This window comes from Zosterops lateralis, assembly GCF_965231275.1.
Source record: "Zosterops lateralis genome assembly, chromosome: 6".
Taxonomy (NCBI): Eukaryota; Metazoa; Chordata; class Aves; order Passeriformes; family Zosteropidae; genus Zosterops; species Zosterops lateralis.
The window spans coordinates 20,248,445-20,275,546 of record NC_139761.1 but is presented as its reverse complement, the minus strand read 5'-3'; the positions used below and the strand labels follow the sequence as shown (position 1 = coordinate 20,275,546).

Sequence of the window (27,102 nt, the reverse complement as noted above, 5' to 3'; positions counted from 1 at the left end):
GAAGCATGTACCGGGTAAAACAAAAGGTTTCCTTTTGTTTCTAACATGATGTCTGGACTGTCAAGACTTTTTTATATGTATAGTTATTGCTTCTAATTTGCTTCCTTCAATAAGTCTTCCTTGTGTTTCATCCTGATATTTCTCTTTATTTCCTTTTCACTTCAAATGGTATTTGATGTAGATATCAAATATATCTTCCACACTTCATTTAGAAAACCTCTTCTAACTTTTCACTTGTCCCAAGAAACAGTCCAAAATTCTCTTCAGCAGTTTTATAACCTCTTTGCACCTGTCATTACCTGAACTATTACAGTGTTTGCCTTACAGTGAATTCAAAATTCAAGAGTGGATACATATATATATATTCAAATACACAGCTGAAGTACACAAGATACTTGGCCAAGTTGCTGTAACCTCTTCTACAGTCCAAATATGATTGCACTGGAGTAGTTTGTCTGAATATGAGATATAATATATTCAAAAACCTAAACTATAAGGTTACCAATCAAAAAATTATAGGACTCAATGTGCTGCTCTTTAAGAGGCCTTTATCAAAAGAAAGATTTTTTTTTTCCCAAAACTTACATGAGATCTTTTAGTTCTATTCCTGGCTCCCCTCTATTCCTGGGAAATTTTCTGTGCTTTATTTCAACATGGCTAAAGAAAATATTTCTCTATCTTCTGATGTGAAGCTCAAAGTGCACTGAAATCCATGCAAAATATTCCTACAAACTTCCTTATGAATACAAAAGATGACGACAGCCCAAAACTTCACTGTCTTAGCAACTGCCTAAGGTATGAGCTGGTAGAGAGATTATGTCTATTATATTTGTTTAGGACCATACTGATTCTCAACTGAAACTACTGTAGGGGGAGTATGAGGGAGGGTTGTGAATATACATGCAGTTAACACATCTTGAAGCACAGCTATAAACATTCTGTTGTTTTCCTTTGAATGACACTTATGTACCAGCAGACATGCTGTAGAGGATTCCAAAAGCTCCTGAGGGACCTTAGGGTTTCTAATTAAAAAAAAAAAAAAAAGACTAAAGAACAACTTCTCAAAACAAGCATCACTTCCTTGATGCTTTAGTAAGTTCTAGTAAGTTTCATTAAGAAACAGTTAGTGACACAGACAAATAAAAACGCTAACCTTGAAGTGATAAAACAAAAACGTGTCGTTCTTTTTCTTGACCTGGCATCATAAAATATTATACATATTGGTGATTCAGATGCAGAAAGAAACTACCCAGCTTCTGATGACCAGACCCGTTTACAGAGCATATACAGCTCTATAAAAATGCCCTGATTTACAGCTGGCATCTATCCTAGTAAATGGACACTATGAGTACTGTCATTTCTTCCTAACCTGATGCAGCATGGTTCCTGGATCTGTCCAATAATGTTATGCTGCTACTCAAGTAACTTAGATTATTACAAATTAGTGAATCATCATCAACAAAATTCTCAATTTAAAAAAAAATTAAAAAACCTTATTAGTAGCAACAAATAGAATGCTCAAATTCAGTCACACTATATTTGTACATTACCACTTAAGGAAATACAAAATGCTAATTTTGTGAACGAAAAGCATTTTATGTTGCCATTCTTATAGTAACAACAGATTAACACATGAAAAATGCATAATCATGCAGCTGAATGGCCCACAATCATACCATTGATTCTCAATTACAGTAAGGATGGAAATTTTCATAATTTGTAGTAATAACACTGTCTTTATTGTAAATAATTCTTTGGAAATCAAAATTACTTCCAAATAATGAGCAAAATCTGTTGCTTACAGCAAGACCACAAAATACTTACTCTAATCATGTTTTTTTAGAAGTCACACACTGAAGTGTTTTAAGATCAGATCAAAACAGGAGTTGCAGTGTCCTGTAAACACACTAGATTTTAAAATACAATCATTTTTGAAACTGTCAAAAAAGAAATCTTAAAAGGCTTGCAGTTTTTATTCCCCTCACAATGTAATCTTTCCACAATAATAGATGCCAGCCTGAAGATGTTATACTATATATGTATTGTATGTAAGATTCATATATCGGAAAGAATAGAATATTTTGGTATTTTCAAATTTGAAATGTTTTTCCAACATGTTAGAAACATTCCACCAACTGTAAAGTTCAGATCTTATCCTACTCTTTGCAATTTGCTCTGTTTCACTGTAATATATGAATAGTCCATGGTACAAACTCATTAAACCAGTCTGTGTAGATAAGTCCAACTGACCAAGAACGAGGTATTAATATTTCTCTAGCTTTTACAAGAATAAGCATGTATATAGGAGAATATTCACATTCCACTCTTACTTTAGAAGCTATTTTAATAAAGCATAGCCCAACATACTTATAATCCCTTTAATACACTTGAGAAACATCAGCTCAACATTCCCAACAGCTTGGAGAAGAAAGCCCTTTCTTCCTCAGGCACAAGGATGACATGGAGCTATGCACAGCAAACTTCCTCCCAAGTTCCATGACATGTCTCATGGCTTGACAGAAGTAAGGCATCTGAAAAACTCAGTTCTCTGCTAATTTAAATATGCTTCTGCTAAAAAATAAACTGGTTTGTAACAGGCATTAAGAACTTGATAAGGAAACTGTAAATTGCCAAATAGCTATAAGATCATTGCATTATATTCAAGAGTGTCCTAACTTAATTCTGTGCTTTCAGCTCTTCTTTAATAAAAATGTGTTCCATGGATTTAAAACACATTGCATTAAACAAGAATTATTTCACTAAGATTTCTTAATTTTATATAGTGTCTTACAAGAAATAGTATACTATCTGATCATTTGACTTTGAAAGTAGAAGCAATTTTCCATACAGACAGCATCAAGCCTTATTTTCAGAAAATGCTGCTCCTAGAATTTCAATCCAGTCAAGAAAGTAATGTTCTACCACTGAGTCATGAAATATAATTAAAACTAGGAAGGTTTTGTCCTGACAGCTGACATACATACAATATTGATGTAGTATGTACATATGCATGAAGTACATACATATATATTTTAATCTGTTTTCTTGGGTTTGCACTTGGCTTCTTTCTCTAGTGGCAGGCATCTCAATTCACCAGGTATACTAAAACAAACTAACAAACAAACAAAATATCCACAATAAAATCTAAGCGATAGAATCGTAAAACAAAAATTAAGGTGATAAATTTTATGTTAAAATGTTTTCCACTAAACAGAGATTTACATATTAGCAATATATAATGTTACACAAAGGTACTGCTCAAATACTCGAAAATAAGTACTGCAATATGAACATGTGAATTTTAAAAAATAATTCTCAGAGTAGAAAGGTGGTGTAGAATTAAGAAATCCAACTAAGGAACAGGAGACCAAGTTTTACCTTCAGTTCTCTCTTTTTTTTTAATAATACATAACCAGGAGCAAGCACATTCTTTTTGACTAAGATACTGTATCTGTTTAAGCAAAAAATAAAACTTTACAGCAACAATGTTTACTAGCAGTGCTTAATAGCCTGCCAGTCAAGTTCATTAAAATAGGCAGAAGTATCCAAATCATGCCCTTGACTCTATTATGACCTTTTATCCTAGAGACATAATAGATGCTGACAAGAAAAATACTGTGACTCTCTCTGCCCACTCTAAAGAAGATTCAGATATATATGTCCATTATTACTTGTGAATTTTTAAAAAACTACATAGAAGAACTTCTTATTTAATAAAAATAATTAGTAGCTTATTGTTTTAATCACTCATACTGTATGAACTGTATAGTTAATTTGCTTGTCTTGCTTGGCTTTAAAACATTTTTAAGGATTTTCCCATTTAACTACAAAATATGTAAAGCATTTAAAGCTACCAATCACAGTTCCCATTTTCTTAAACCAAAACCAAGAAGGAAAAAAAGATGTAAGATACAGACAGTTGTTACTTTGAACATGCTGATCAGAGTAAAAATTCAACCTAGGAATTTGTCATATTTAACCCACCAGAAGGAAAAAATGTGCAAACAGATTAAATATCACTTATTTAATCTTTTTATAGACAAATCCAAAACCACATAGATTTCCTTTTTTTCAAGAATTCACTTAAAATGTATATTCTGTAATTAAAATTACTTTGTTGTACTCGGTCAACATTAAGAATTGGTTTTACTAATGACTGAAGATCTTCTCAAAGTGAGGAATTTTTTGGTACTGACAAAGGATTTAAACTTCAATTCTCCAAATACACAGTATCATTAGGACTCACTTTAGAGAAAAAAAAAAGAATTTTTGAATAGCAAATCAGCTGAAAGGATATAAAAGCTATTAGCATAGCAATGAACTACACTGAAAAACATACTCTATTACAGCCTGAAAAATTCTAGGCAAAACCATTACAACAAGCTCTAATTTTGAAAGGTATTGAATGTATGATATAGCAAAATGCAAGATTTTAAATACTCTTTTAATTTCAAAAACTTTACTATACTAAATCTTAGATAGCATTTTTTCCATTTCTGTTCAAATTTCTAACATGATTCATATCTGTATTTTAGACTAAGATGGCTTTGGCCAAGGGAATAGGCACAAGAGAGCAACACAGAGCCCTTGGTTCAGTTTTATTTTGTATAAGACAGTATATTATTTAAATAAACTGACATATTTTTAAATATTAAACAGTTTCTTAAGGATATCATTGTTACCTAAAGAAGAATAAATGACAGATAGCATGTTTCTGTCAGAAAATGTTTACTTCTCAGAAAAATACTGAATTCAAGATAAGTGTGGAAGTGCCTGTGTTGCTTGGGGTAGGGCTTTTTTGGTTGGGTGTTTTTAAATTTAATTGCTGTAAAATGGTGATATCAATTTGGTATAGAATCATACTAGTACATAACCTGAAAGCATGACAGCACCTTTCACATTAATTCAAGGAGTCCTGATAAAGTTGTACAGTTGATTACAAGATTCTCTTTATTATACAGTGTTAAATCACTGCTAAGCTGTAATTATGTTTATAAAGAGTCCAATGCCATCATTTCAACAGCTGTAAAAAAACCCCAAAAAAAACCCTAGTTCATAGAACATCAGCTATTTTAGCTTGGTTTAAAGAAAAAAGTCATAATTCACAAAAGAAAGATAAAATGAAATAATACATTTTAATTATTTAATATACACTGAATCCCCATCCCTCATGTTACTTTTGTTAATTTTGATATAGTTTCCAGTATGTGCAGGTAAACCAAGAAATAAAACTAATAAATTTAGTCTCTTACTGTTAATGAGCAGTACAAACTCAGTAATTTAAAGGACTAATCATGCTTTCCAAATCAAAAAACTGTACATAAGTTTCAGGTAATCATCTACAGCATTTTATTCAGAAAGAAAAAAGAAATCAAAGGAAGTCTTAAAAAATCTTAGCTATAGTTTGATCCCATCTCTTACCTTCTCTTTTTTACAATGGCAGCCATATTTTTTATGAGTGCACAAAAAGATAATGTCAAATGAAAATGGCTCCAGAAAAATACCACATTACAGGAATACATGTCCAGATATTTCCAGTTTTCCAATTAAAAAAATTCCACAGGACAAGATTTCTAAATGATTTGGGTTTATTTCCATTCTTCTAAGACTCTGAACGCAGGTTCATTTTGGCAAAGTTTAAAATAACTTAGAGGTCCTCCCTCCTCCTTCCCCCATCACATTAAAAAAACCAAGCATTATTTAAAGGGCAAGAACACTATTAAGAAGAAATAAATCATTTTAATAGTAATGATATTTCAACTCTATGCATTTTGAAGCACACTATGAAAACCAAGTACTATGAAGAGTTTCTCTGAAATCCTTCAGATTCCTTCCTGTATGTATGCTTAAAAGAGTGTTCTCTCTAGTTGATGCTCCCATCCACTGTTCAATGAAAGATGACCTCAAAATACCTTGTGATGTTTCTTGTTGCCACAGAAAGGACTCTTGTTCAGACAAGGGCAATATCATGCAATTTATGAGAAAAAGAAATGTAATAAAAAAGAAAGAAACAAAGCTGAAATGGCAGAATCAGGCTGAAAGTTGTCTTCAAAACAACATGTGTACTTTACTATTAAATTAAACATAATAGGTTGCAATAGAAAGATTTTACACTATTCTGATTTTCACTGGTTTCCAATCTTGTACTTTTCCTCAGTTTAATAAGAGATTGCTCACTGTCACTATATTTATACTCAATGTACTACACTGTTTCTTATTTAAAATTTTTACTCTTTCTGCTTTAGTGTTCCTGACTCAAACAAAAATTGGACTTATTGACTTTAAAATAGAAAAAACCAAGAATATAATTTGAAAGACTAGATTTTGTCAAAGCAAAGTTTTACCTACATTTTTAATCTACTTTAATATAACAGGCCCTTTTGAGTTTATGCTATCCACAACAATTAAATAACAGATAATCCTGACTGAACCTAACAGAAGAAAAAGGAATTACAATAAACTGATGCCTTGCCTCATGAATCACTTACCAAAATCTTTATAAATGTTACTTGTTTAAAATGATGAAACTAGAGGAACTATATGATTCATAAAGTTGACACCATCACTAAAACCAGCTAAAATATAAGTCCTTCAAATTTTGATCTTTGTATCCTCAAATCTAAGAGAATGCACAACAATAAATGCACGAGTGATAAACTTAATACATAAAGAAAAACACCACACACTTGACCAGTACAGTTTTGTGCTTGTGACAAAAGCATCTAACATTAGTGTATCAAAGCTCGGGAATACAACTGTTTCTTTCTTAAGCTTTACTTAGCAGTATAAGTGTATATATAGCAGTATAAGTGTGTATATATTAAACCTACATAAGAGAAATTCTAAGTATGTAATAATTCAAATGTTATTATAGAGCATTATCTCAGTAGACACCAAGAACTGGTACAGAATATGTCCTGCATCACCCAGGACTTTGTGTAAAACAGTATTTGCAGAATATTTTAAGATTAATTAAATCAGTCTGTAAATAGGAGCAATGCACCTCCTCTTCTTAGATCACTACAGCCATACTAACATTGTTTCATTATAAAAAAGAACAGATATGGGCCTTGCCAAATATGTCAGGTCTTATTTTGCTCAACACTTATTTGTTGACTATCCGTGTCTTCTATGAAGTAGCAGGATATTATCCTGAAACAAAAGAACTGTGAAGACTTCATGTTCAACACTACATAACACATTATGTCTAGCTTATATACATGTCAATATACTCCAAGATATTCTTGGAAAGGCAATTAAAGTAAATCTGAGTTTATAAAACCAATGGGTCCACCCAGGATCAAATACAGATTTTCACTGATTTGAATGATGAGCTTTTCAGACTACACAGTCTGGCTAGATCATAGAGAAATGCAATAAATGAAAGAAATTTGTGCCAGATCTTGTCTACAATTGCTGACAATGGCATTAAAAAATAAAAATAAAATTCTTGTTACCTAAACTAATTTTTAATTGATCTTAAGAACACCATGGCATGCTCAGTGATTCTAGAATGCAAATTAAATTCTTAGTTTAGAAACTAGAACTTAGGCATTTTATTTCCTCAGATCTTTGTCCATTTTGTTAACATATTGAATACCTAGTTCAATGCTAGTGAAATAAATTTGATTGTAAGACCAAAATCACATTAAGAGGAAAACTGCATTCCAAGTTGTTACTTACTGAAATATCCCATTGTGCAGCATGCTAGATAAATACCTCCTTAAGTAGCGAACTCTATCCAAAATACAATCTCCAAACCTGAAATCAGAACTCACATCCTCTTCAGTTCTTCAGTATTTATAAATATTGCTAGACTTCTGAATTTCTAAACTCTCCATCATGATACTCTTATCAAGAGCAGAAGACAAATGTAGCTGATCTTGAAGCATCACCAGATAACTATGGAACTTTTGCTACTCTGTAGACAATCTTGAAACTCTGCTTCACAACTGTATTTTCCTTCATTCTCTATTTTCTCATTCATGAATTTTGTTTTGGTCAGGATTATACCACATGGACAGCCAGTTGATACCACCACAGGTACCACTGTGATAACATTAACACTTTTACAGAGATTCATAAGGAGGTTTCAAAAGCCTACAATATCCTAGGTATTTATAAATGCTCTGGTGAAGGGAAAAGACAAAAAAATACATAGTTAAAAATCTTAGTAGACCAATTTAAGCTTATAAAAATTCCTTAAACATGCTCATCAACAAAACAATTTAAATATTTATGCCACCTACTTTTGATATGTCCACCATAAATCTCTATTTTTATTCTTTCTCCCAAAATCCCCATGAGTAAACAGATCCACAGAAGGGAAATTAACAAATTAATTTCTTGAGAATACAATTTCTGTGTCTCACTTTCACATTTTGATTTATATGAACTTAAATTAATGGAGTATTTTCAGACTATTATCAGGTACTCAGACAAGTGGTTTGTGTCAGTGGGGACAGTCAACCACATCCATGGATATTTCATGGTTATTCACAGAATCTGATAAAATGCTCCATCTAAAATCTGCATCATTCCACTGGAAAATATTTTCATCCATTTGATCAAATTTGACTGAATATGCATTTTATTTAGCAATACCATAAAGGATACTTTGGTGTTTAAAAAAAGTGAAAGGCTTTTTTTCTATTAATTAAATACATTTTGCCTTCATTTCCTTTATTCCTGCACCTGGGATTTGCCCATAATTTCATTACTGGGTGCCTTAGTACTGTGTAAGTACTTCTTTTTTATGTTTAAATAAGGAAAGCCAATCAAGCATTCTGTATCCTTAATTTTCTTTTGTTGTTTTGATTGATTACTTTCTCCTTTCGGTTTAACATATTTTTAATGCTTTTAGCTGTATCTTCTTTTTTCCTTCTGGGAAAGTAGCTTTTCCAATTTTCATGTTCAAATAATTTATCCATTAAACTATTTACATGTTTACATTCTATTACTTGCATCATAATCAAGGCTGGGCTTTTAACTCAGTATGTACAAGTATCTATTAAAGATATAAAAACAGTCAGATTTGTCTTGCACCTTTTTTTAAAATAAAAAACTCTTTTAAAACATTTAAATGTATCCCTTAGTGAACGATGGTACTCAAAACCCACACTAACAGATCTACATTCTATTATTTCTCTGTCTTTTACAATTTCTAAAAAATAACCGATTTGGTATAATGAAGATCATAATTTTCAAATTAAAAAGAAAAATCTAAGTTGACATGACTGTAAAACAAACCCATTGAATTCACGTGGAGATTGTAAATCCATTATTCTTGCATACACTGTCACATGCACTGTCATGACATGAGCATGTCAAAAAAGATAGAAATAAAACCAAAAAAAACCCAAGTGATATACGATATCATGGCTCACCACCCAGCAATGTCCAACCTCTTCTCCAGCTGGACCAGCTTCTCCAGTGATTGGCTCCTCCCAGACAGCTCTCCTGAATTTGTACACTGGGAATGGTGTTTAAATATATGGAATATCCCTTTTCCAATTCCCCTGGCCTGACCATGCTCCCTTGCAGCTATTTGTGCACCTTCTCACTATCAGAGAATGGAAAACTGAAAAGTCATTGACTTGGGGCGCAATAACTAAATCATCAGTGTGTTATCAATATTACTATCACATCAAATCCAAAATACAGCGTGTTTCAGCTACTAGGAAGAGAATTAACTTTGTTCTTGCCAAAACCAGGCAGTTTTGGTTTTGCTACAATTCACAAAAAATTTTCAATAAGAAGTCAGCTACTAGAAGCTATAACTACACTTACTAAAAGTTTACTCTTATCTGAATAGGCATCAATCAGCACAAAGTGACAATGAACAAAATAATGAAAGAGAATACTTATTCTGTCCAGCTATATCAGTATGGGGTCCTGAATAAAGGCTGGAACAAGATTTCTGAAGAAAACCTAAAAGGTGACACCTTTTCTTCAAAACTGAGAGAACAGAGTACAATGAAAGATCATACCATGACACAGCAAGCTGTGCAAAAGCAGTCTAACTCAGCCTGCCTCAGAGTGTTGAATAAACCCTTTTTGCCCAGGTTGTGCAATGTCCCAGATGGTACAGCTGGGAAATAATTTCTATACCCACTGTGCATGATGTAAACTCATGTGTTATTCGGCCACTGTATTGGTTTGAAACACGGCTGATTGCAGTTGCCTTTTTTGTCAGCAAGGGAAAACAACAAACCACAATCCAAACCTTATTTTTGGTTATCACTAGCCCGTTGCAGTTTGAAATAACCAGTTGAGAAAATGAATGTGCCACAGAAATTATAATAAATAGAATTATAAATTCTTTCTCCCTTTTATTAACAAAAATGGAACCAGTAACATACCTCTTTTTTCTCTGTGAACTTCTTCCAAAAGTTTTTCTTGGTTTTTTATCTGTTTAAAGAGAGACTGATGTTCAGTCTCCTTTATCTGTGTAAAGTGCTTGAGCTGTTCTTGGCTTTGCAGCAAGTAGCATCGCAGCTTTTTTTCCTTACTTTCTCTTTCCTTTACCTCCTCACACAGCCACTGAAGCTTAGTCTACATTTTAGAAAAAGATACAATAAAAAGTAAAGAATTCTAATAAAAATAAGAGGACATAAATCTTCACTGACCAAATTATCTTTGGAGTAACAGATTACTCAGTTGTAGCTGGATGAATAATAATAGAGGGCATTCAGATATATTAAAAGAGCATTGGTTGATTTTCAAGAGACCAAAAGACATATTTTGGTTGATAATTCTCCTTTCTAAAAAGTGACATCAATCCTTTCTAGGCAGCAAAAGTCAATATTTAAGGTTCACTCAGAGGAGAAAAAAATCTCATTGATAAGGTTCTGATCAATATAGTAAATCTAGAAGTGATCAAAAGGAATACTTTCACACAACCTACTGAAAAACAAAAGAAAATAAAAGTGGCATTTTAAGCAGTCATTCATTCTAAACATCCCTCTAGCAGCTAAACAAATTAAGGTGAGAAATGTATGCAAAGTGTTAGTAGGTGCTCTTTGAAAGTTCATTTTAATAATATGCCAGTGTCACTTTTTCAAATGAAGAAAACCTTTTCTCTATAACGTTTCTCCTTTGATCCCAGTCTTCTCTCTGTTATCTACCGTAGAAGTCTTTCTTGGTCTACAAGTTTTACACAGACCACATATACCATGAATAAACTTCTCTTACATGCACACATTTGCAATTTTTTTTTTTATTTTAAGTCAGTTCTCCTATGGCTTTGGCCTTTCTACATGAAGCAAAAACACCAGTTGTCTTCTACAGTTTGTGATCTATTTTGATCATGAGAAATTTACTTATTTTAAAAGCTACTGGGTAAGAAGTGTGCTGTGTGTGAGCTGCAAAACGAAAGGCAAGATTTATGAGTTACAATCATCACCTTGAAGATGCTTTCAAGCATGTGTGACCCACATTATAGGATTTGAAAACTTCAATGGGGAAAGGAAAATCATTTTCCAATAATCCAAGCTAATATATTTTAGATTGAATAAATACCAGCCTTATTTAACATCATTTCTAGCCTTGTGATAATGCTGTAAGAGAAACTTAACCTACTGACTACATTCTCATGCTTTACTTGTCTGAAAAAAATTGAACCAGATCTAACAGCTATCACTGCTCTTACTTCAATGCATTTTTTTGTGAAAACAACATTGCTATTTATTTTGCTATAGAGATGGCTATTTCTTGTTGATAGAAATATTTGGAAAATTATTCTATCAGTTGAAATAACAGTCTGGAAATATCAGAATAATTGCTAAAGGAATGCTTTTGTATTTTTCCTTTTACCCTTGAAGTGCCATTTTAAATGGACTTTCAACAAAAACAGATCCATCCATTTACAAACTCACCCCCTCACTCAATTGTTAGGACTAAAAAAGGACCTTAAGGATCATCTTAGTTCCAATCCCCTCCCATGTGTAGGGACACTTTCCACTACACCATCAAATGTTGAATATTAGCTTAGTCAGTAAAATTTCAGGAGGTTTGACTATTACCTTTGTTTCTGCTAACCAGCGATGAGGATCATTCAGTACTGTTGGTGTAAGGGATATTGCCTATGAAAAAGCAGGTGACAAAGACATAACAGACATAAAACAGGAATTAGACATAGAAGGAAGAAAGTCTTTTCTGCTTACTGGAAATTCATCAAAGAAATACATATTTTTAAAGGAAGATTAAGCGTAGTGCTTGACTTCTTTCAATACAAATATTTATCCATCAAATTCCTCCTGCTTACCCAAGTTGCAGTGGCAACTTCTTGAAGTAAAGGGTGAAACTTTTTAGAAACCTTGGCAATACCTGAAGTACTGGGCAGAGGAACAATATTATAAAAGAAACTTATTACCTTTAAAAAAAAAATCATACCAGGACCACAAAATTAACTTTTTTTCACATTAGCTGTCTAGTCAAAAATTCACATTCAGAACTGGTTTAAATTTGCCAGTGATTAAAAAAAAGGAGAATTGTAAAAACAGGAATCTGTAAAACTTTATCTAGAAACCAAAAACTCTGCACAAGGTGAGGAGCAAGTCCAAGAAGGCATGGCTCAATGACCAAAAAACAGGCAACTACAGCAGATTGCAAAACTTCATTTAAAAAAAGACCTATGTGTAAGGATATGGAGGAGAAAGTCAAATACATTTTTCTTCGAATTCTCATCTAGTTTTGTGCTGCAACACCCCAACTCCATGTGTAAGAGGAGAAATGGTGTGAAGTGTGAAAAAAATCGATTTTAAAAGCAGCCCAGCCCAGTCAAACGACCAGGAACTACAAACTATTTTCTGTTTAAATAGTAAGACAAAAAAAAAAAAAGAGATGTAATCTCAGTGTACTCTGGGTTGCAGCTAAGGCTAAAAAGCCACTAGGTCAAGCACTTGTTAAGTGTGGCAACTAGCTGAGTCAGACAGTCTATTCTTTATTCTCAGAAGTACAATGTTGATTTAAAAGGATTAAGTTACTGTAGAATCATATGGAGGGAGGAAGAGTTTCTGTGCCTGAGGAGCAAATGAGAATGCTCAAAAGAAAAGCTACAGGGAGATAGGGGTCGCAGGAGAAGTAGTAAAATAACAAAAAAAAAAAAAAAAAAAAAAAAAAAACCGTTACAGCAAGCTACCAGTTTCCTGAAAATTTGAGTCTGAGTTTTCTGGATATAAGGAGATGCTCTTCAAAAGAGGAAATTACAAACTCTTTTCATTTTCAGTATTCAGTTCTCTATATAAAAATCAAAGCATCCAAGTGATTTTTTTGACAAAACATTTCCTTCATTTTCTCCCAATTTTAAAAGCATTTTAGGTCTTTTTTAAGGTCTTCCCACTTCCAGGAATGTGGCCTAAGAAAACCTACCTCAGAATTTTGGCTAATAAAAGGTCCTTTCACATAAGCAAAAAGAGGACTACTCAAAAAAAAAGAAGGGATGGGGAGGGCAAAAGAAAGCAGTACCAATTAATGCAATTAATAATTAATGCATAGACAGTTCTTCATAGTATCTCATTCTAATACCTGGTAATGTCCCTCTGTACCAGCTAAACATCCATAATTCTATTAGTAAAAGCTTTCATTAAGAAAAAAATAAAACCTGCAGCATACTTAAAACTTAGAATTACTTTGAATTTCTCCATGGAGTCGCGAGAGAAGATTTCACAAGCAGCATCAATTTCGCTTCCTATCATGGAAAGAATGGATTGCTGCTCCATTTCTAAGCGATGCAGCTGATCTTTAAACTGCAGTCTGGCCTCACTCATCTTTCTCAAATGATCTTCATTGCTGATCTGTTTTTCCTGGAGTGTAAAAGGAAAAACAAAGCAAAGATAAATAATTGCATTAATTATATCATATATGTCATTAGCCATGTATCTTTCAATTCTATAATCAGACTGTACTCAGTCATACTAAGTTCAATTCCTTGCCATGGAAAAATAATACCTTCTAATAGTACAGGTAAGTTCCTCCTTTGATTCTCCTAATTATCCTGTAAATCAGTTATGAAGAAACTGCTACCAAATCCAAACTCAACAATCATAAAGCCTATTTTCAGAGTAAAAAAATAGATGTTTTATTACAAATCTCCTCATGAGTAGAAAAAGAGCCCAGAGCAAATACTCCCATTATTATCTTTTGCCCTGAATCTGTTATAGCATCTAATCTCTATCATCAGAAAGAGATTCCCAAAAGAAAAATTTGACAGGCAGTCAAGTGTGCCCTCAAAGGAAATCTACTCAAAGAATATCTCACAGGAGAGTGAGTGGCACTGAGGAAAGTATTTTATGCGATCATCTAATGTCAAAAAGTTGATTAAATATGTTACATATGTTTTTAAAATTCAGATTTTCTTCTTTTATATCTATGAGAGCCACCATAAAACCAAAACTGCTGCTAGATTACACAAATATTGAATTATGCATCATAAATATAGAAAAACCTATCTTGTGAGAGAATAAGCGAAATTGAAACACACCTGTCTGCTGCTGGGATAAGGAGGATGTGATACAGCAAAGGGCAAACACTTTAACAGGCAAATTCCAATGTGTGCAAGTTGCACCAAGAATGGTGAGAAGAGCAAGGACTTCAAACATTTATTAATTGTGGACCTGCACAATGACAAGTTACAACTGTTTGAAGTCTATTTGTTGGAAATCTTCATGCACTGCTCTTATGAGACACCAATGTGAAGTTAGATAATGTCTAACACCCAGGTTCCATGAATGGGATATATATGGAATCACAGAATCACTGATTTTGGAAAAGAACTCAGTCATCATACAGTCCAACTGAAAACACCATACCTCCAAGTCCACCACTAAACCATATTCCTGAACACATACATGTCTTTTGAATACTTCCAGGGGTGGTGACTCAACCATTTCCCCAAATAGCCTGTTCCAATGCCTGAATAAATTTTTCCAAATATCCAACCTAAATCTCCCCTGACACAGCTTAAGGCTATTTGCTCTTGTCCTATCACTTGCTAACTGGGAGACAAGACTAACATCCACCTTGGACCTCCTTTCAGGAGGTTGTATACATATTTATGTATAGGTGTTACTTCTACAAGCAAAATAGGTGTTTTTAATAAAGGTGGCCTACAAATGTAAAACACCCATACTTGATAAGAAGTCTGATTTTTTTCACTTAATACAAAAATATTTGAGACAGTTATTTCAAACTGAAGAAATCATAAGATTTTTTAAGATGGACAGGTTCCAGTATTTCTGTACTATAAAGATGGGAGTTGAAATAGCAGTTTTGACCTAGATTAGTATTCTGAAAGTAATAAGATTGCACCGTATAAATTTCCAGTATCATTATTCTGTTATCTTACTACTCATTGAATACAGTCCATCTCAAGTCAAAGTTCATTTCCAAAGACCATGACTAAAACAGAATACATAACTTTATTTTTTTATTTCTTATCTGTTTGATTTTCTGAATGTGCCATCATTCCTTATCATCCTACATCCAGAATCTACAGGAGAAAAGTCACTAATGACTCAGAAGTGCACAGAAGGAAAAGGAAATGAACCAATCATTTTTCATTATGCTCTGCTCTTTCACCTTTCATGAAAAAAAAAATCTAAGCTAGCTATAATACCTATGCCTCTTTGCATTAAGAACAGAATATTAAAAGTATAGAAAGCATGGAAAAGAAAAGAAAGCACTCTGTAACACAATAAGCTTCTGTAAGCTACTATGGGATTTCTCAAGAGGTAATATTATTTCCTCCATCCTAAAATCCCTTTTGACAATCCACAAAACCAAAATAGCAAATATTATTTTAAGTTAACCATTTATGCAATCTAATAGAAGTCTCCATCTGCCTTTACCTTCGAAAGTTGAGACCACAGGATTGCCTGCTTAAAAACTTCTCTGATATTTCCAATTTAGAGATAAAAGATTATTTTGGTAAAAAAACAGCGTCTTCTGAATATTAGGTAAGGTTGGAGCTAATTCACAACAGACTACAGAAACTCATGTACATTCCTATAAACACATTTTTTAAATAATAGATATTATAGAACTAAAATGCCAATGTAGAAAAAACACATTTTCGAATTTTCATTTCATGTACTTCTTACTAGTCTGACAAGTTGAGCTTTTAAACCACTTCCTGATAGTTTAGCAAGCTAAAGAAATGCCAGGTTTAACATTTCTCTATCTCTATATTATAAAAGAAAACCCCAAAAACCAAAAGTCCTCCACCCCAACATTAGTTAGAATTTATTTTACTATGCTTACATTACATATCTACTCCAAACTACCTCTAAATTATTCATAGCTCCACTGCACCTTGAAGAAAAATATGAAGAAAACTAGAAGTGGTTGATTAAATATTTGTTAGTTACCTATATTAGAGATCAGGCAAGAAACAGGATTTATATTTCTAGTCCTAAATAATATTAGCGAATCTTTGGAGGGATACAGTTCATAATCCAGCCAAAGCATTTTTGTCTTCTTTCATTCATATAGAAACCATGTACTATGGCATGACTGAGTATAATCTTTAATACATACATGCAGGGCTGTTTTAAATTTACCATCTATTTCTATTTCATTTATTTTAGGTATTTATCAGCAGAGAAACAAATTATGCTTAAAATCAGTTAATTTTACCTTTTTCTCCAATTCTTGTTTTACAAACTCACATTTTCGTTTCAGTTTTATATTTTCTTCCTCATTTTGGGTTAATTCTTCCGCCAATTTATCACACTCCATTTTTATTTTTTCCAGTTGCTGACACTGAGTCTTGACTATGTTTTTCTCTTCTAAAAGTTCCATCTGATAGTAAAGGGAAAACAGATTACAAAGTCACTGTATGGGTTATTTTAAAACACACCCAAACTCTAAAGTTTTAAATCAGTGGAACACTATTGCCAAATGATAACTGTAAAAAAATAAATGAAGTTCTATTAAGTGCAATTATTTATCTGAACATGGAAAACATGCATCACAGAGTGGTAGAACCATACGGTGTTTGAAAAGCAGAAAATAGAAGTCTCAGATTCTTCCTTTCAGCTCTGCTACACTCATCAGCTTACATCATCCTGAGAAGCCTAGTATTTATGCAGCTTTTCCATTACTAAAGTAATTTGGAATCAGAAAGTCTAAAACTATCATTTAATTTCAGGAACCAATACTAAATTTATATCTGAAAGGAAACAACAGCAAAGATTGAGTATTTTTAAGTTCTAGAATTGTATGGGTTTAGTGCTATTAATGCTACTCATGAAACTTTGCAGAGAAAAATGAAGAAAACATATAAGGATCTAGAAAGCCCCAAAAGAATGAGTAAATAATGTATATTTGTTTCCAGTGAAAAAAATAACTGACTGAAAATGAAAGATTTGAGAAATGCTCTACAATACCTCGAAAATTAAAAAAAAAAAACAAAACAAAGAAGCAAATTAACATACACATTACTCAAAACCAGTTTCAAATTAGATGAGGTGTGGGATGCAGTCAAACACAAAAATAAACTTGCAAAGTAAATTTCCTTCTGAGGAAAAGCAAAAATTTCATTTCCCAATTACACTATAAACATAACTTCTATGAGGCAGAAGGGTAGGGAGAGAAGTTTTATGAATTACTTTAGACATTAAATCTAGACACTAATTTAGACACTAAACAGATTACAAAAACTTTTCCAAAGGACAATTTGAGAACTTTGGCATCCATAGTCTACAAAGACAAGCCTGCAATGCACAAAGTATTTTCTGTGAATATGCTTATAAAAACCAACTTTTCAGTTCCCACTAAAGGTAATTGCATTATAATATCTATGCAGATGGAAACAATCCAAGAAAAAGATCCCTCACCTATATTACCCTTGAGACACAGAAGAGAAAGTTAATACTTATTAATTTCCAGTATGGACAAGGTAGATATGACTATAATTTAATTGGTCTTTATTGAACCCAATTTCAACATTTAATAATCTTCAGGAAAAAAATAAATGACACAATTGGAAAATGTATAGAAAACTATTTAAAAATATACACATACACACAGTTTTATATGTATTGATACATACATATCTGTATATAACCTTAGATTAAGGATTAATACTTCAAATACTTCCATACTGTCAGGCAGTAGGAAATTTTGTATCTCATCATTCCAAGAAAATAACCATGCTTTTAAAGCAAATGAGGGTTTGTATTAAGATTAGGGGACAGTTCCGAGCTTCTGAGCACATAGCCAAATGGGGACCACTAAGCAAACCACTTGAATTCCTATGCCTAGTGTATCTATCCTTGTAAATACCAAATAAGACATCATAGAGGCATTGGTTGGGAATGATTTAGGATTTTCTAGCAGAAACCAAATTAAAAGTTCAAGCATCAGAATCTCAGTAATGAAATAGTAAAATCTTTCTTAACACTGGTATCTCAAAAAACTCTGTGTTCTTCTCCAGTTCTATTGTATCATACAATATTTTTATTGTACCTTCCCTACTACCCCAAAAAATCCTTAACTACCTAATAATTTTTCAATCCAGTGCCACACTACAGAAAACCAGGCAAAAGTGAGACAGAAAGTACCATACAGAGGAGGCAAGAGAGGAAAGAACAACAAAAATCCAAAGTCACTTCTTTTTACAATCTATGCAGAAGTTAGTCATCTAAACACAGGGCTCTGTACCCTTGATTTTCTGGAAGTAACCCATAAATGCATCCTCTTTTAAGTTTAAGGTGTTGGATCCTACAAATATATTAAATTTCCCTTAACTCCTCAAGTCTCTCTCAACTGACCTTTATTTTTAAAGCTTTAACTATCTTTGGACAGGATATGTCTATTCCTTCCCAAAAAATAGTTACAAAGCTTGGACACAGCTGAGGCATAAATAAGGTCAATTATTACTGTAACAGTAAAAGACAGCTGGTTGCTAGACAAAATCTTAGCAGCCTGAAAAATAATATTAATAATAATAAGTTTAAAACCCCCAACTTTTCCTGTTGGATTTCCCTAAACACTACTCTAACATCAAAATACTTAAAAAAAAAAAAAAAAAAGGGGGGGGGGAAGAGATAAAATGTATGCTAAGTTTACCTTAATTTGGAAGAAAAGTATATCCATAAAATTGAAATCCAAATGCAATATAATGATGAGTTCAGACAAAAAGTAACCAAATCACCTGCAGGATGACATGTCCTCATCAGATCTTCCTAGAGACACATATGATTTTCTATTTTGTTTCATTTACAGTCTCTCAATGAAGAAAATCTTATGTATTATCATTTTGTATACTTCTAAAAAATTTGCCTACCCTAATATCTTACAAAATTCATCTCCCTCAGACCTTATGTTCATTAAAAAATATATGAAGATTTAGAGGAAGTCATGGAATTGTGAAATATGGAAAAAAATTAAATATGGAAGTGGATTTTTTTAATCCTCTGTTTAGATTCAACAATCAGTAAAAATAAAAAGGTCCTAACTGCAGGATTTGCCATTTCATAGGAAAACACAGGATCAACTTAATTTCTTATTAGCATCCAGAATACATTTTTCTTCTCTTCACTTGACATCAAATATACACTCTTAATTTCAATGTCATTGCCAAAGAAAAAAACGCTTTTAGACAGATGACTTAAGTAATGCTATACACAGTAAAAATAAGTCCAATGTTAAGCACTACGGTCAAAATATTGGATTTTAATGATCCTTCCACTAACAACCACGCAGGGGTTTTTTTATTGCTGTCTTCACTTAAAGGTTTCTATGTTACAGCTGCTCAAGAATTATTATCAAGTCATGAATGATACATTAAATAATGTAAACATTAAATGTTGGTGCTAAACACTAGCACCAACAGAGATCCCAGAAGGACACCACTCATCACTACTGTACATCAGGACTCCATTTGGACACTGAGCCATTGAACACAATGCTCCAAATGTGACCATTCAGCCAATTTCTTATCTAACATTCCACTAATCAAATCCCTCTCTCTCCAGTTTACAGAAAAGGATGTAGTGGGGCACTATACCCAAGGCTTTACAGAAGTCCAGATAAATGACATCTGTAGCCCTTCCCTTGTCCCCTGATGTTGTCACTCCATCAGAAAAGGCCACTGGGTTGGTCAGACAGGACTTGCCCTTGGTGAAGCTCTGCTGGCAGTCCCAAATCACCTCCCTGTCTTCCATATGGTTAATATAGCTTCTAAAAGGTTTTGTTCCATGATCTTCCCAGGAAGAGACATGAGGCTGACAAGTCAGTAAGTCCCACAGTCCTCCTTTCTACCCTTTTAAAAGATAGTGTAAGGAGTGATTGTATAGTACCGTGCTTTCCCATTTCCAGTCACCTGGGACTTCACTTGCCTGCCACATATACCACAGCATCATATATTTCCCTTCATTTTGATCATAGACATATATATTTTGCTATTTTTGAACTAAAATTTTGACCTAAAACTAGTACTGTTACATTTTTTACCCCGAACTTTAAACTTTTACAATGGTTTGCAATAACGTGTGTTAAGTGCTTTAAAGCCTGTGCTTTATAACCATCATTCAATGGCAGGGGCTGTGTGGGGAGTGTGTGGGAGGAGGGGGGAAGTCTGACATTGGAATTCTTCACAATAAATACCTTTAGCATTCTAATCTGAGCCTCTGCATCATCTTTTTCTTTTTTAAGGAGTTTCTTGAGTTCTTGAACATTTTGTTCATGTTTGATTTTCACATTTTGTAACTCTGATCTGAGATCTGCCAACTCCTGTTGGTGAATTTCTCTTTCCATCTTCAGCTGCCTGTTAGCTGAAATCATCTCTTCATGACTAGATCTCTGCTGTTTCTGGAGGTCTGAGAGGCTCTTAAGTAATTCCTTTTTGGCTTTCTCCTCTTCTGCTATTCTGTTTGTTAGTTCCACACGTACGGCACTTAAATTTTTTACATCTGCTTGCATTTCTAGGAGTCGTTCTTGGTCTTTTTTATGAAACGAGTTAATAGTTGCAAGTTCTGTCTTCAAGTGTTCCTTCTCAGCTTGCATTTGGTTTTGCAGAAAGACTTGCTTTTTCAATTCATCCTCCAATTTTTTTACAGTACCTTGAACTTCTTTGATCTCTTCCTCAAGAGATACCCGGTGGGACTCCATTTCATTCAGTTTTACTTCTTTACAGTGGAGGAGTTCTTCCTGCTGGGCTCTCTTTGTAAGCACATCATTCAGCTCTTTTCGCAGGTTTTCTATTTGGTTTATAGCTGAGAGAAGCTGACTTTTGAGATCATCTTTTTCTTTGAGGGCCTGGGAAAGAAAAAAAAAATCATTCTGATCTGAAATAATTAAAGGGAATTGTTGGAAGGATCTCCTTAGACATCAGGAACGTCTATGGAACAATTAACATATGTATGCGAAAATATAAAAATTTTGCTTGCTACGAACTCAGTTCAGATGTACTCAATTTTTCTTTAAATTTACACACAGATCATATGCAGTTTCAAACTTGGACTTGTCCTTAAATTATCTATACTTCTAAGTAGGGATAGTTTTGGTTAATATCGGCTTCTCGCACTCTCTCTTTGCAGACTGAGAAGTGTTTCTTTATTGGTTCCTCCAAATACGAAGATGGAGAAAATGACGTAATAAAGTAATTCAGCAGCATACAGGGATGACTACTGGATATATATATATATATATAGTACCTACAGTCCATTCCATATGCTGACCTATTTTATTTACTAAAACATTACATATGAAGTATAAGAACTTCAACTTATTTTTGAAATTATGCACAGTAGATGAATTAGTAGCAGTTAAAAACTTGGTTCACTTACACATCAAAACCAAGAAATATCTACATCATCTCCCAGATAAAAATCAGTCAAATGTAACAAAAAGTACACTGCTTTCCTATAATCTTAAGAGTTTGAGTGTTTTTTCCAATATTGATATATTTCACGTTAAAATTACCACAGAATCACGGAATGTGTAAGCTTGAAAGGATCACAGTGGGTCATCTGGTCCAACCTCCCTGCTCAGGCAGACTTATCCTAAAACACAGGCATAGAACTGCATCCAGATGGTTCTTGAATATCTCCAGTGAGGGAGACTACGCAACCTGTTTGGGCAATCTGTTTGGGTATATCAAATTCCTTGAACTGACTTAATAAATTTTATACTAAATTTTACTGAGCTTTTTCACCAATTCCATAGCAATGCACATTTCTTATGGACACAGAAAAATTACTTGAAATAATCCAGAACAAAAAGGCAATTAGGATTAAAAGTGTGCAGTTAAAAATAATAAAACAATTTGCAATTACATCAAGAATAAGCAATGCAAAGTAAAATACAAATATAATAAATTGAGGACATGGACTAATGACTATCACAGGTTTTTTCAGAGGAAAAAAAAAATCTGCCAAACAAAAAGACCCTCCTAAACCCATCCTGTAATTCTACTTGAAGGATTTGGCTAAAAAAAAAAAAGAACAAACACCAAAACACCACCAAAACACAAACAAAACCAAAATTCCAGTAAAATTTCAAACTGCAACCTTTAAGTTTTTTATTTTACATACTTAAAAGAACATACATTTCAAAAGATGTTAGAAACTCCACTATCAAACAACATTAAGGACAACCACGTGGGCAAAGCTTCAACCAAATTAGCCCAGTAACTCCAAAAGCATGAAAGCTAAACAATCTTTTTATAGCCCATCCATTGTCTGCCAATATTTCAAAAACCTCAAAATTGCAAGCTATGTTTGCAACCCAATTTTGAAAATTTTCCATCAACCCTTTGAAGTCTTCTAACAGAAATCAAAGACAACAAACTGTCATTTCCTTGTTTTCTTTACTGTTTTTACAGAATTTTGTCTCAGATGTTAATTGTCTATATTTCAAAGTTAGTTAAATTATGTTCATCTAACTACCTAAAGTTTATACTAAATGCTGCATCTAGATCAATTATATCCCTATAATTAAACTGTTTCCAATTTTATATTGAGAACATGAAACATCATTTGTACTTCTTTCTCCTTCACAATGACACACAGTTTATTTGATCTTCCATATCTTAAAATAAAGAAACTTTCTTCACCAGTGACTATTACCTCAAACTTGTTGGCAGGACAAGCCATGACTTTAAAAGTAATACTGACAGTATTTGTTAAATGGAGCTTAAACCAAAGTTTAAGCACTGCATTTAGCATGTGAATATATGTGCCACATAAAAAGTGGTAAAATCCTTGTCAAGGAGTCTTATGTAACAAAATTTCAATACGAACAGTTATCAAGTGTCTCTACAAAAACCAGTCTACATGGTGTTTACATGAACAGTGATTTCAGAACCTTTTTGGGATCTACTGCTTCTTATTCACAATTCACCTCTACTTTTTGCTTCTTATTTGGCCATTTGATAGACACACATGATTTTGAAATTATTCAGGTTGTCTTCCTTTGCTTACAACCTCAATTTTCTTAGGGAAGAGTGACTAACTTAAATGTTTGTGACTCTTACTTGCCCAGACAAGCACCTGGGCTAGCGAATACAAGATTACTATAGAAAGAACTGTTACAGCATGGATAGAGGAAATAATAATAAAAAGAAAGGAATATGATGGGCAATCCAAGAGAGAGATAGCAACACCAGGAATTAGAGCTTAGATTTGCTAGAGTTTATTAACTTCAACTCAGCCCCATGGTGACTTCTGTGCTTTGACCATGCTCGTATTCATGTACCAATCTCAGAACAGATCACTGGATCAGAAACAACACAGGATTAATAGACATCCCATACTTGAAAATTTCAATCTTAGAGCAAGACAAAGCAGAGGATGGAGTTGTCACTATAGGACACGAAATGAAGGACACGCACACAGTCAGTCATCAGGGCAAAAAGAGGGAAGTTTATTTTCTTACTTTGGTTTATATAGATTTTGGACAATGACCACGGATTGGACAATTAAGGTTGACACCTCTCCAATCACACTGGTCAAACTAGAAGTCCATCAATTGTCTCACCTCAAGAGAGGAACGATAAACAAGAACAGTTTACAATAACATTACTTTTGTTTACATGAAAATCTGTGAGAAACTCTACTACAAAAATGCAAACATCAGAAGGCTGAAAAAGATCAGGGTGACATGAACATGGAGCCATCTCAAGCCCATCATATTCACTAACCTAAACAGGATGGATGCCATGAGAAAATACATGAAAAGAGAGTATAGCACTATAAAACAAAAGCCATATGATATGACAGACTCCACCAGCAGAGGATGTAACTCAAGATAAAAGCTCACAGTATAGAGTTAAGCACTCTATTAAGCCACTATAGGAACAAGCAACTTTTGACCCAGCCACTGGAAAATATAGACCCACAGACTGATTGCCAACAGAATGATGTTTTATACCATTATTCCAATACAGGGTGATAAGCATTAGCATTGATGTGCTTGTCTTTAAAACAGTGTCAGCAGCTGAACAAATAAACAAATTCTTCTAAGTCAAAATCCAAAAAACCCATGTATTTTCCTGAGAAACTTTAGAGGAGAAAAAAGAGAAATAAGTGTTCTGCTGTACTGAACAAAGACAAATGAAAAACCCCAGAAATGCTACAGAATCAATTTTCAAATTGATTTTTCAAAGAAAAAGTTTTGAAAATTATACTAAAGAGGTCCAGAACTTAAGACAGAATGCAGTTTAAGTCAGAGTTTGTATAAATAAACTCCTCTTCATTTTTAAAACAAAGGGAAAGGGTCCAAAAAAAAAAGTCTACCAGTCTTACCTGACTGTTCTTGTCCATCAGTTCACTGATAGTTTGATTTTGTTTTTCTATCTCACGATCCAGTTTCTTACACTTCAGTTTCCATTGGCGGATGGTTTCCTGGGCTCTCACCTTCAAATCTTCTCTTTTTTTCTCAATCTCCAGCCTGAGTGCCTCTGAATGCTTGAATTCAGTGAGATACCGTTCTGCTTCCTTGGCATTCTCTTCAACCTGTTGAGCTAACTCAGCAGACTGGAGTTCAGTTTGTCTACGTCCATTCTCACAAGCCTTGTAGCAATTCTGTATCTCCTTTAGCTGATCCAGCATTTTTTCCTGCTGCTTCTCCCTGTTTTCCAGGTCAGATGTTAACACCTGGAATCATCATAGGAAAATACAAACATTCTCTAAAGATATGCAGTATGAAACTTTATCAAACAACATACAGCAACATTAAATCACATTTTTCTTTAAAATACGACCAGCATAAAAGATCTGTTTGACTATCAAGGAAAACCGTGTTACTCCTCTGCAACGGTAAAGAATTTCAACACAAGACATAAAACACATACTATTCAATTCTTCCTGCATTTGTTCCTCTCCGGTTATTCTTGTTATTTTTCTGTATTTGAGATCAACCATTGGCCATATATTACACACTATACAAATAAGAAATAAACCAAATAAAAAGATATAAGGAGATTAATGTAAACAGAGAGGAAAATGAGTATTGGAAAGGAAAAAATATTCACCACAACCACAGAAATTTGTAGTATAAGCTAGTTGTTATCCAGTTTTATGCTGGCTGCCTTTATGAAAGCAATGTGGTAAATAAAGGTGTATCTGATGGTACTGAATACAAAGAGGATATAGCACTAGAACATGATGCAAAGATATTTTAAAATGTAGGAGGCATATATAAGCCTTTCAAAAATGAATTAAATTGAAAACACATCTTTTAAAAATAAAAGGTGCCGCAGTTCTCAAATCATATTTTTCTGAACAGTCTCATAAGAAACTCAGGAAAAATAGTGTCCATACATCTTCTGGAACGACATGCTCATAAATCAGTTTTTGAAGACACATTAGCAAAATTGTATTTTATTAAGATCATTACACAGAAATTCACATTAGCATTCTGCATTTTGGACCTATTTAGACTGCTTTCATACCATACAATCTCTTCATTAATGAAAGGCGAATTTCATAGATCTGATCTATAGCCAGTCAAATGTATTATCAAGCCTCAGGAGACTGAAATACTTTAGAGAGGAGGATTAGATTTCAGAAGGACTGAAAAAAACTGTGGTGTAGCCTGAAATAAACTGACTGCAATTTAGAATGGACAAGGGAAAAGTATTTTATCTATGAAAGAACAGACAACTTTACAGATGGATATAGAATGACTATTTAGACAAAGATACTTCCACAAGGTTGGGAAAAGGAGGGAGATTTTCCCCTTCCAAACCAGGCCAACATCTCCTGGGAGGCAGTAAATTGTACCTATCTCTTCAGGATAGTATTTGCTGTGCTAAAAAGATAATCAAAACAAGCTCACAAGCTACAGCTAGCGAAATTTTAATCAAAACAAGTTTAATTTCCAATGAAAACATACTATAATACTTCTTTAAAGACAAAGATTCAAACTGAGTATAGCAGAAGTTAAAAATAGCCTCATAAAATACAATCAGATATTACATTTACCATTCCACGGATTTTCTAAAATGGGTCGTCATTTTTTCAGTCACGTGATTACACATGCTATTATCACTTCCCATTTTTGTCCTTCTGGAGACACCGTAGAGGATATCAGACTAAATTGATGTAGTACTCAATGCTGCATCATTTAAACCAGTTATTTTTATATAATTTCCCCAGCATACACACTTCATTAACAAAACTTTTTAATGAAATATGGGTCTAAGCTTAAATACAGAAAATAATGTTCAATTAACTGTAAAGATTCCTCTTATTATGTAGAAGTAAATCAACCTCCAACTTACTGAATTACACTACAATAAAAAAGAGGAACATTTGTTTTAGACATTTACCTTGAAGTGTAACTAATTTATCAACACAAATTATTTGCATGAGGAGGAAAATTGAATTTTGACATGGATGTACCAATATAAATGTGACTTCTAATGTTTCATTTTTACAAAATATGTAAATAAGATAAATCTTAGCAAAATCTTTGCACTTTGCTTTAAACAGTTAGGCCAGCACAGACCCAACAGTTGAAATCAGGTGGAATCAGTTTCATTTTCAGAAGAAAAGGTAGAAGGAAATTTTAATGAGACTATGAATCAATATTTATAAGAGTGAAAGACTTACACTGCTGAAGAATTCTAATATTAAATAAACATATCAATAATTT

The 27,102-nt window shown here is 33.3% G+C and overlaps 1 protein-coding gene across 3 annotated transcripts in view; it reads right to left on the bottom strand.

The window, feature by feature from the left end:
• The window catches only part of CEP128 (centrosomal protein 128), a 92,062-nt gene that overhangs the window by 33,256 nt on the left and 31,704 nt on the right, over nt 1-27,102 (bottom strand). For all 3 annotated transcript variants that reach the window (XM_083863238.1, XM_083863237.1, XM_083863239.1), the window contains 6 exons: nt 24,750-25,100; nt 20,611-21,261; nt 16,636-16,800; nt 13,632-13,805; nt 12,024-12,083; nt 10,362-10,554 (listed from right to left, as the gene is read on the bottom strand). In XM_083863238.1, the coding sequence (XP_083719364.1) occupies nt 10,362-10,554; nt 12,024-12,083; nt 13,632-13,805; nt 16,636-16,800; nt 20,611-21,261; nt 24,750-25,100 (1,594 nt within the window). The remainder of the gene's footprint in view (nt 1-10,361; nt 10,555-12,023; nt 12,084-13,631; nt 13,806-16,635; nt 16,801-20,610; nt 21,262-24,749; nt 25,101-27,102) is intronic.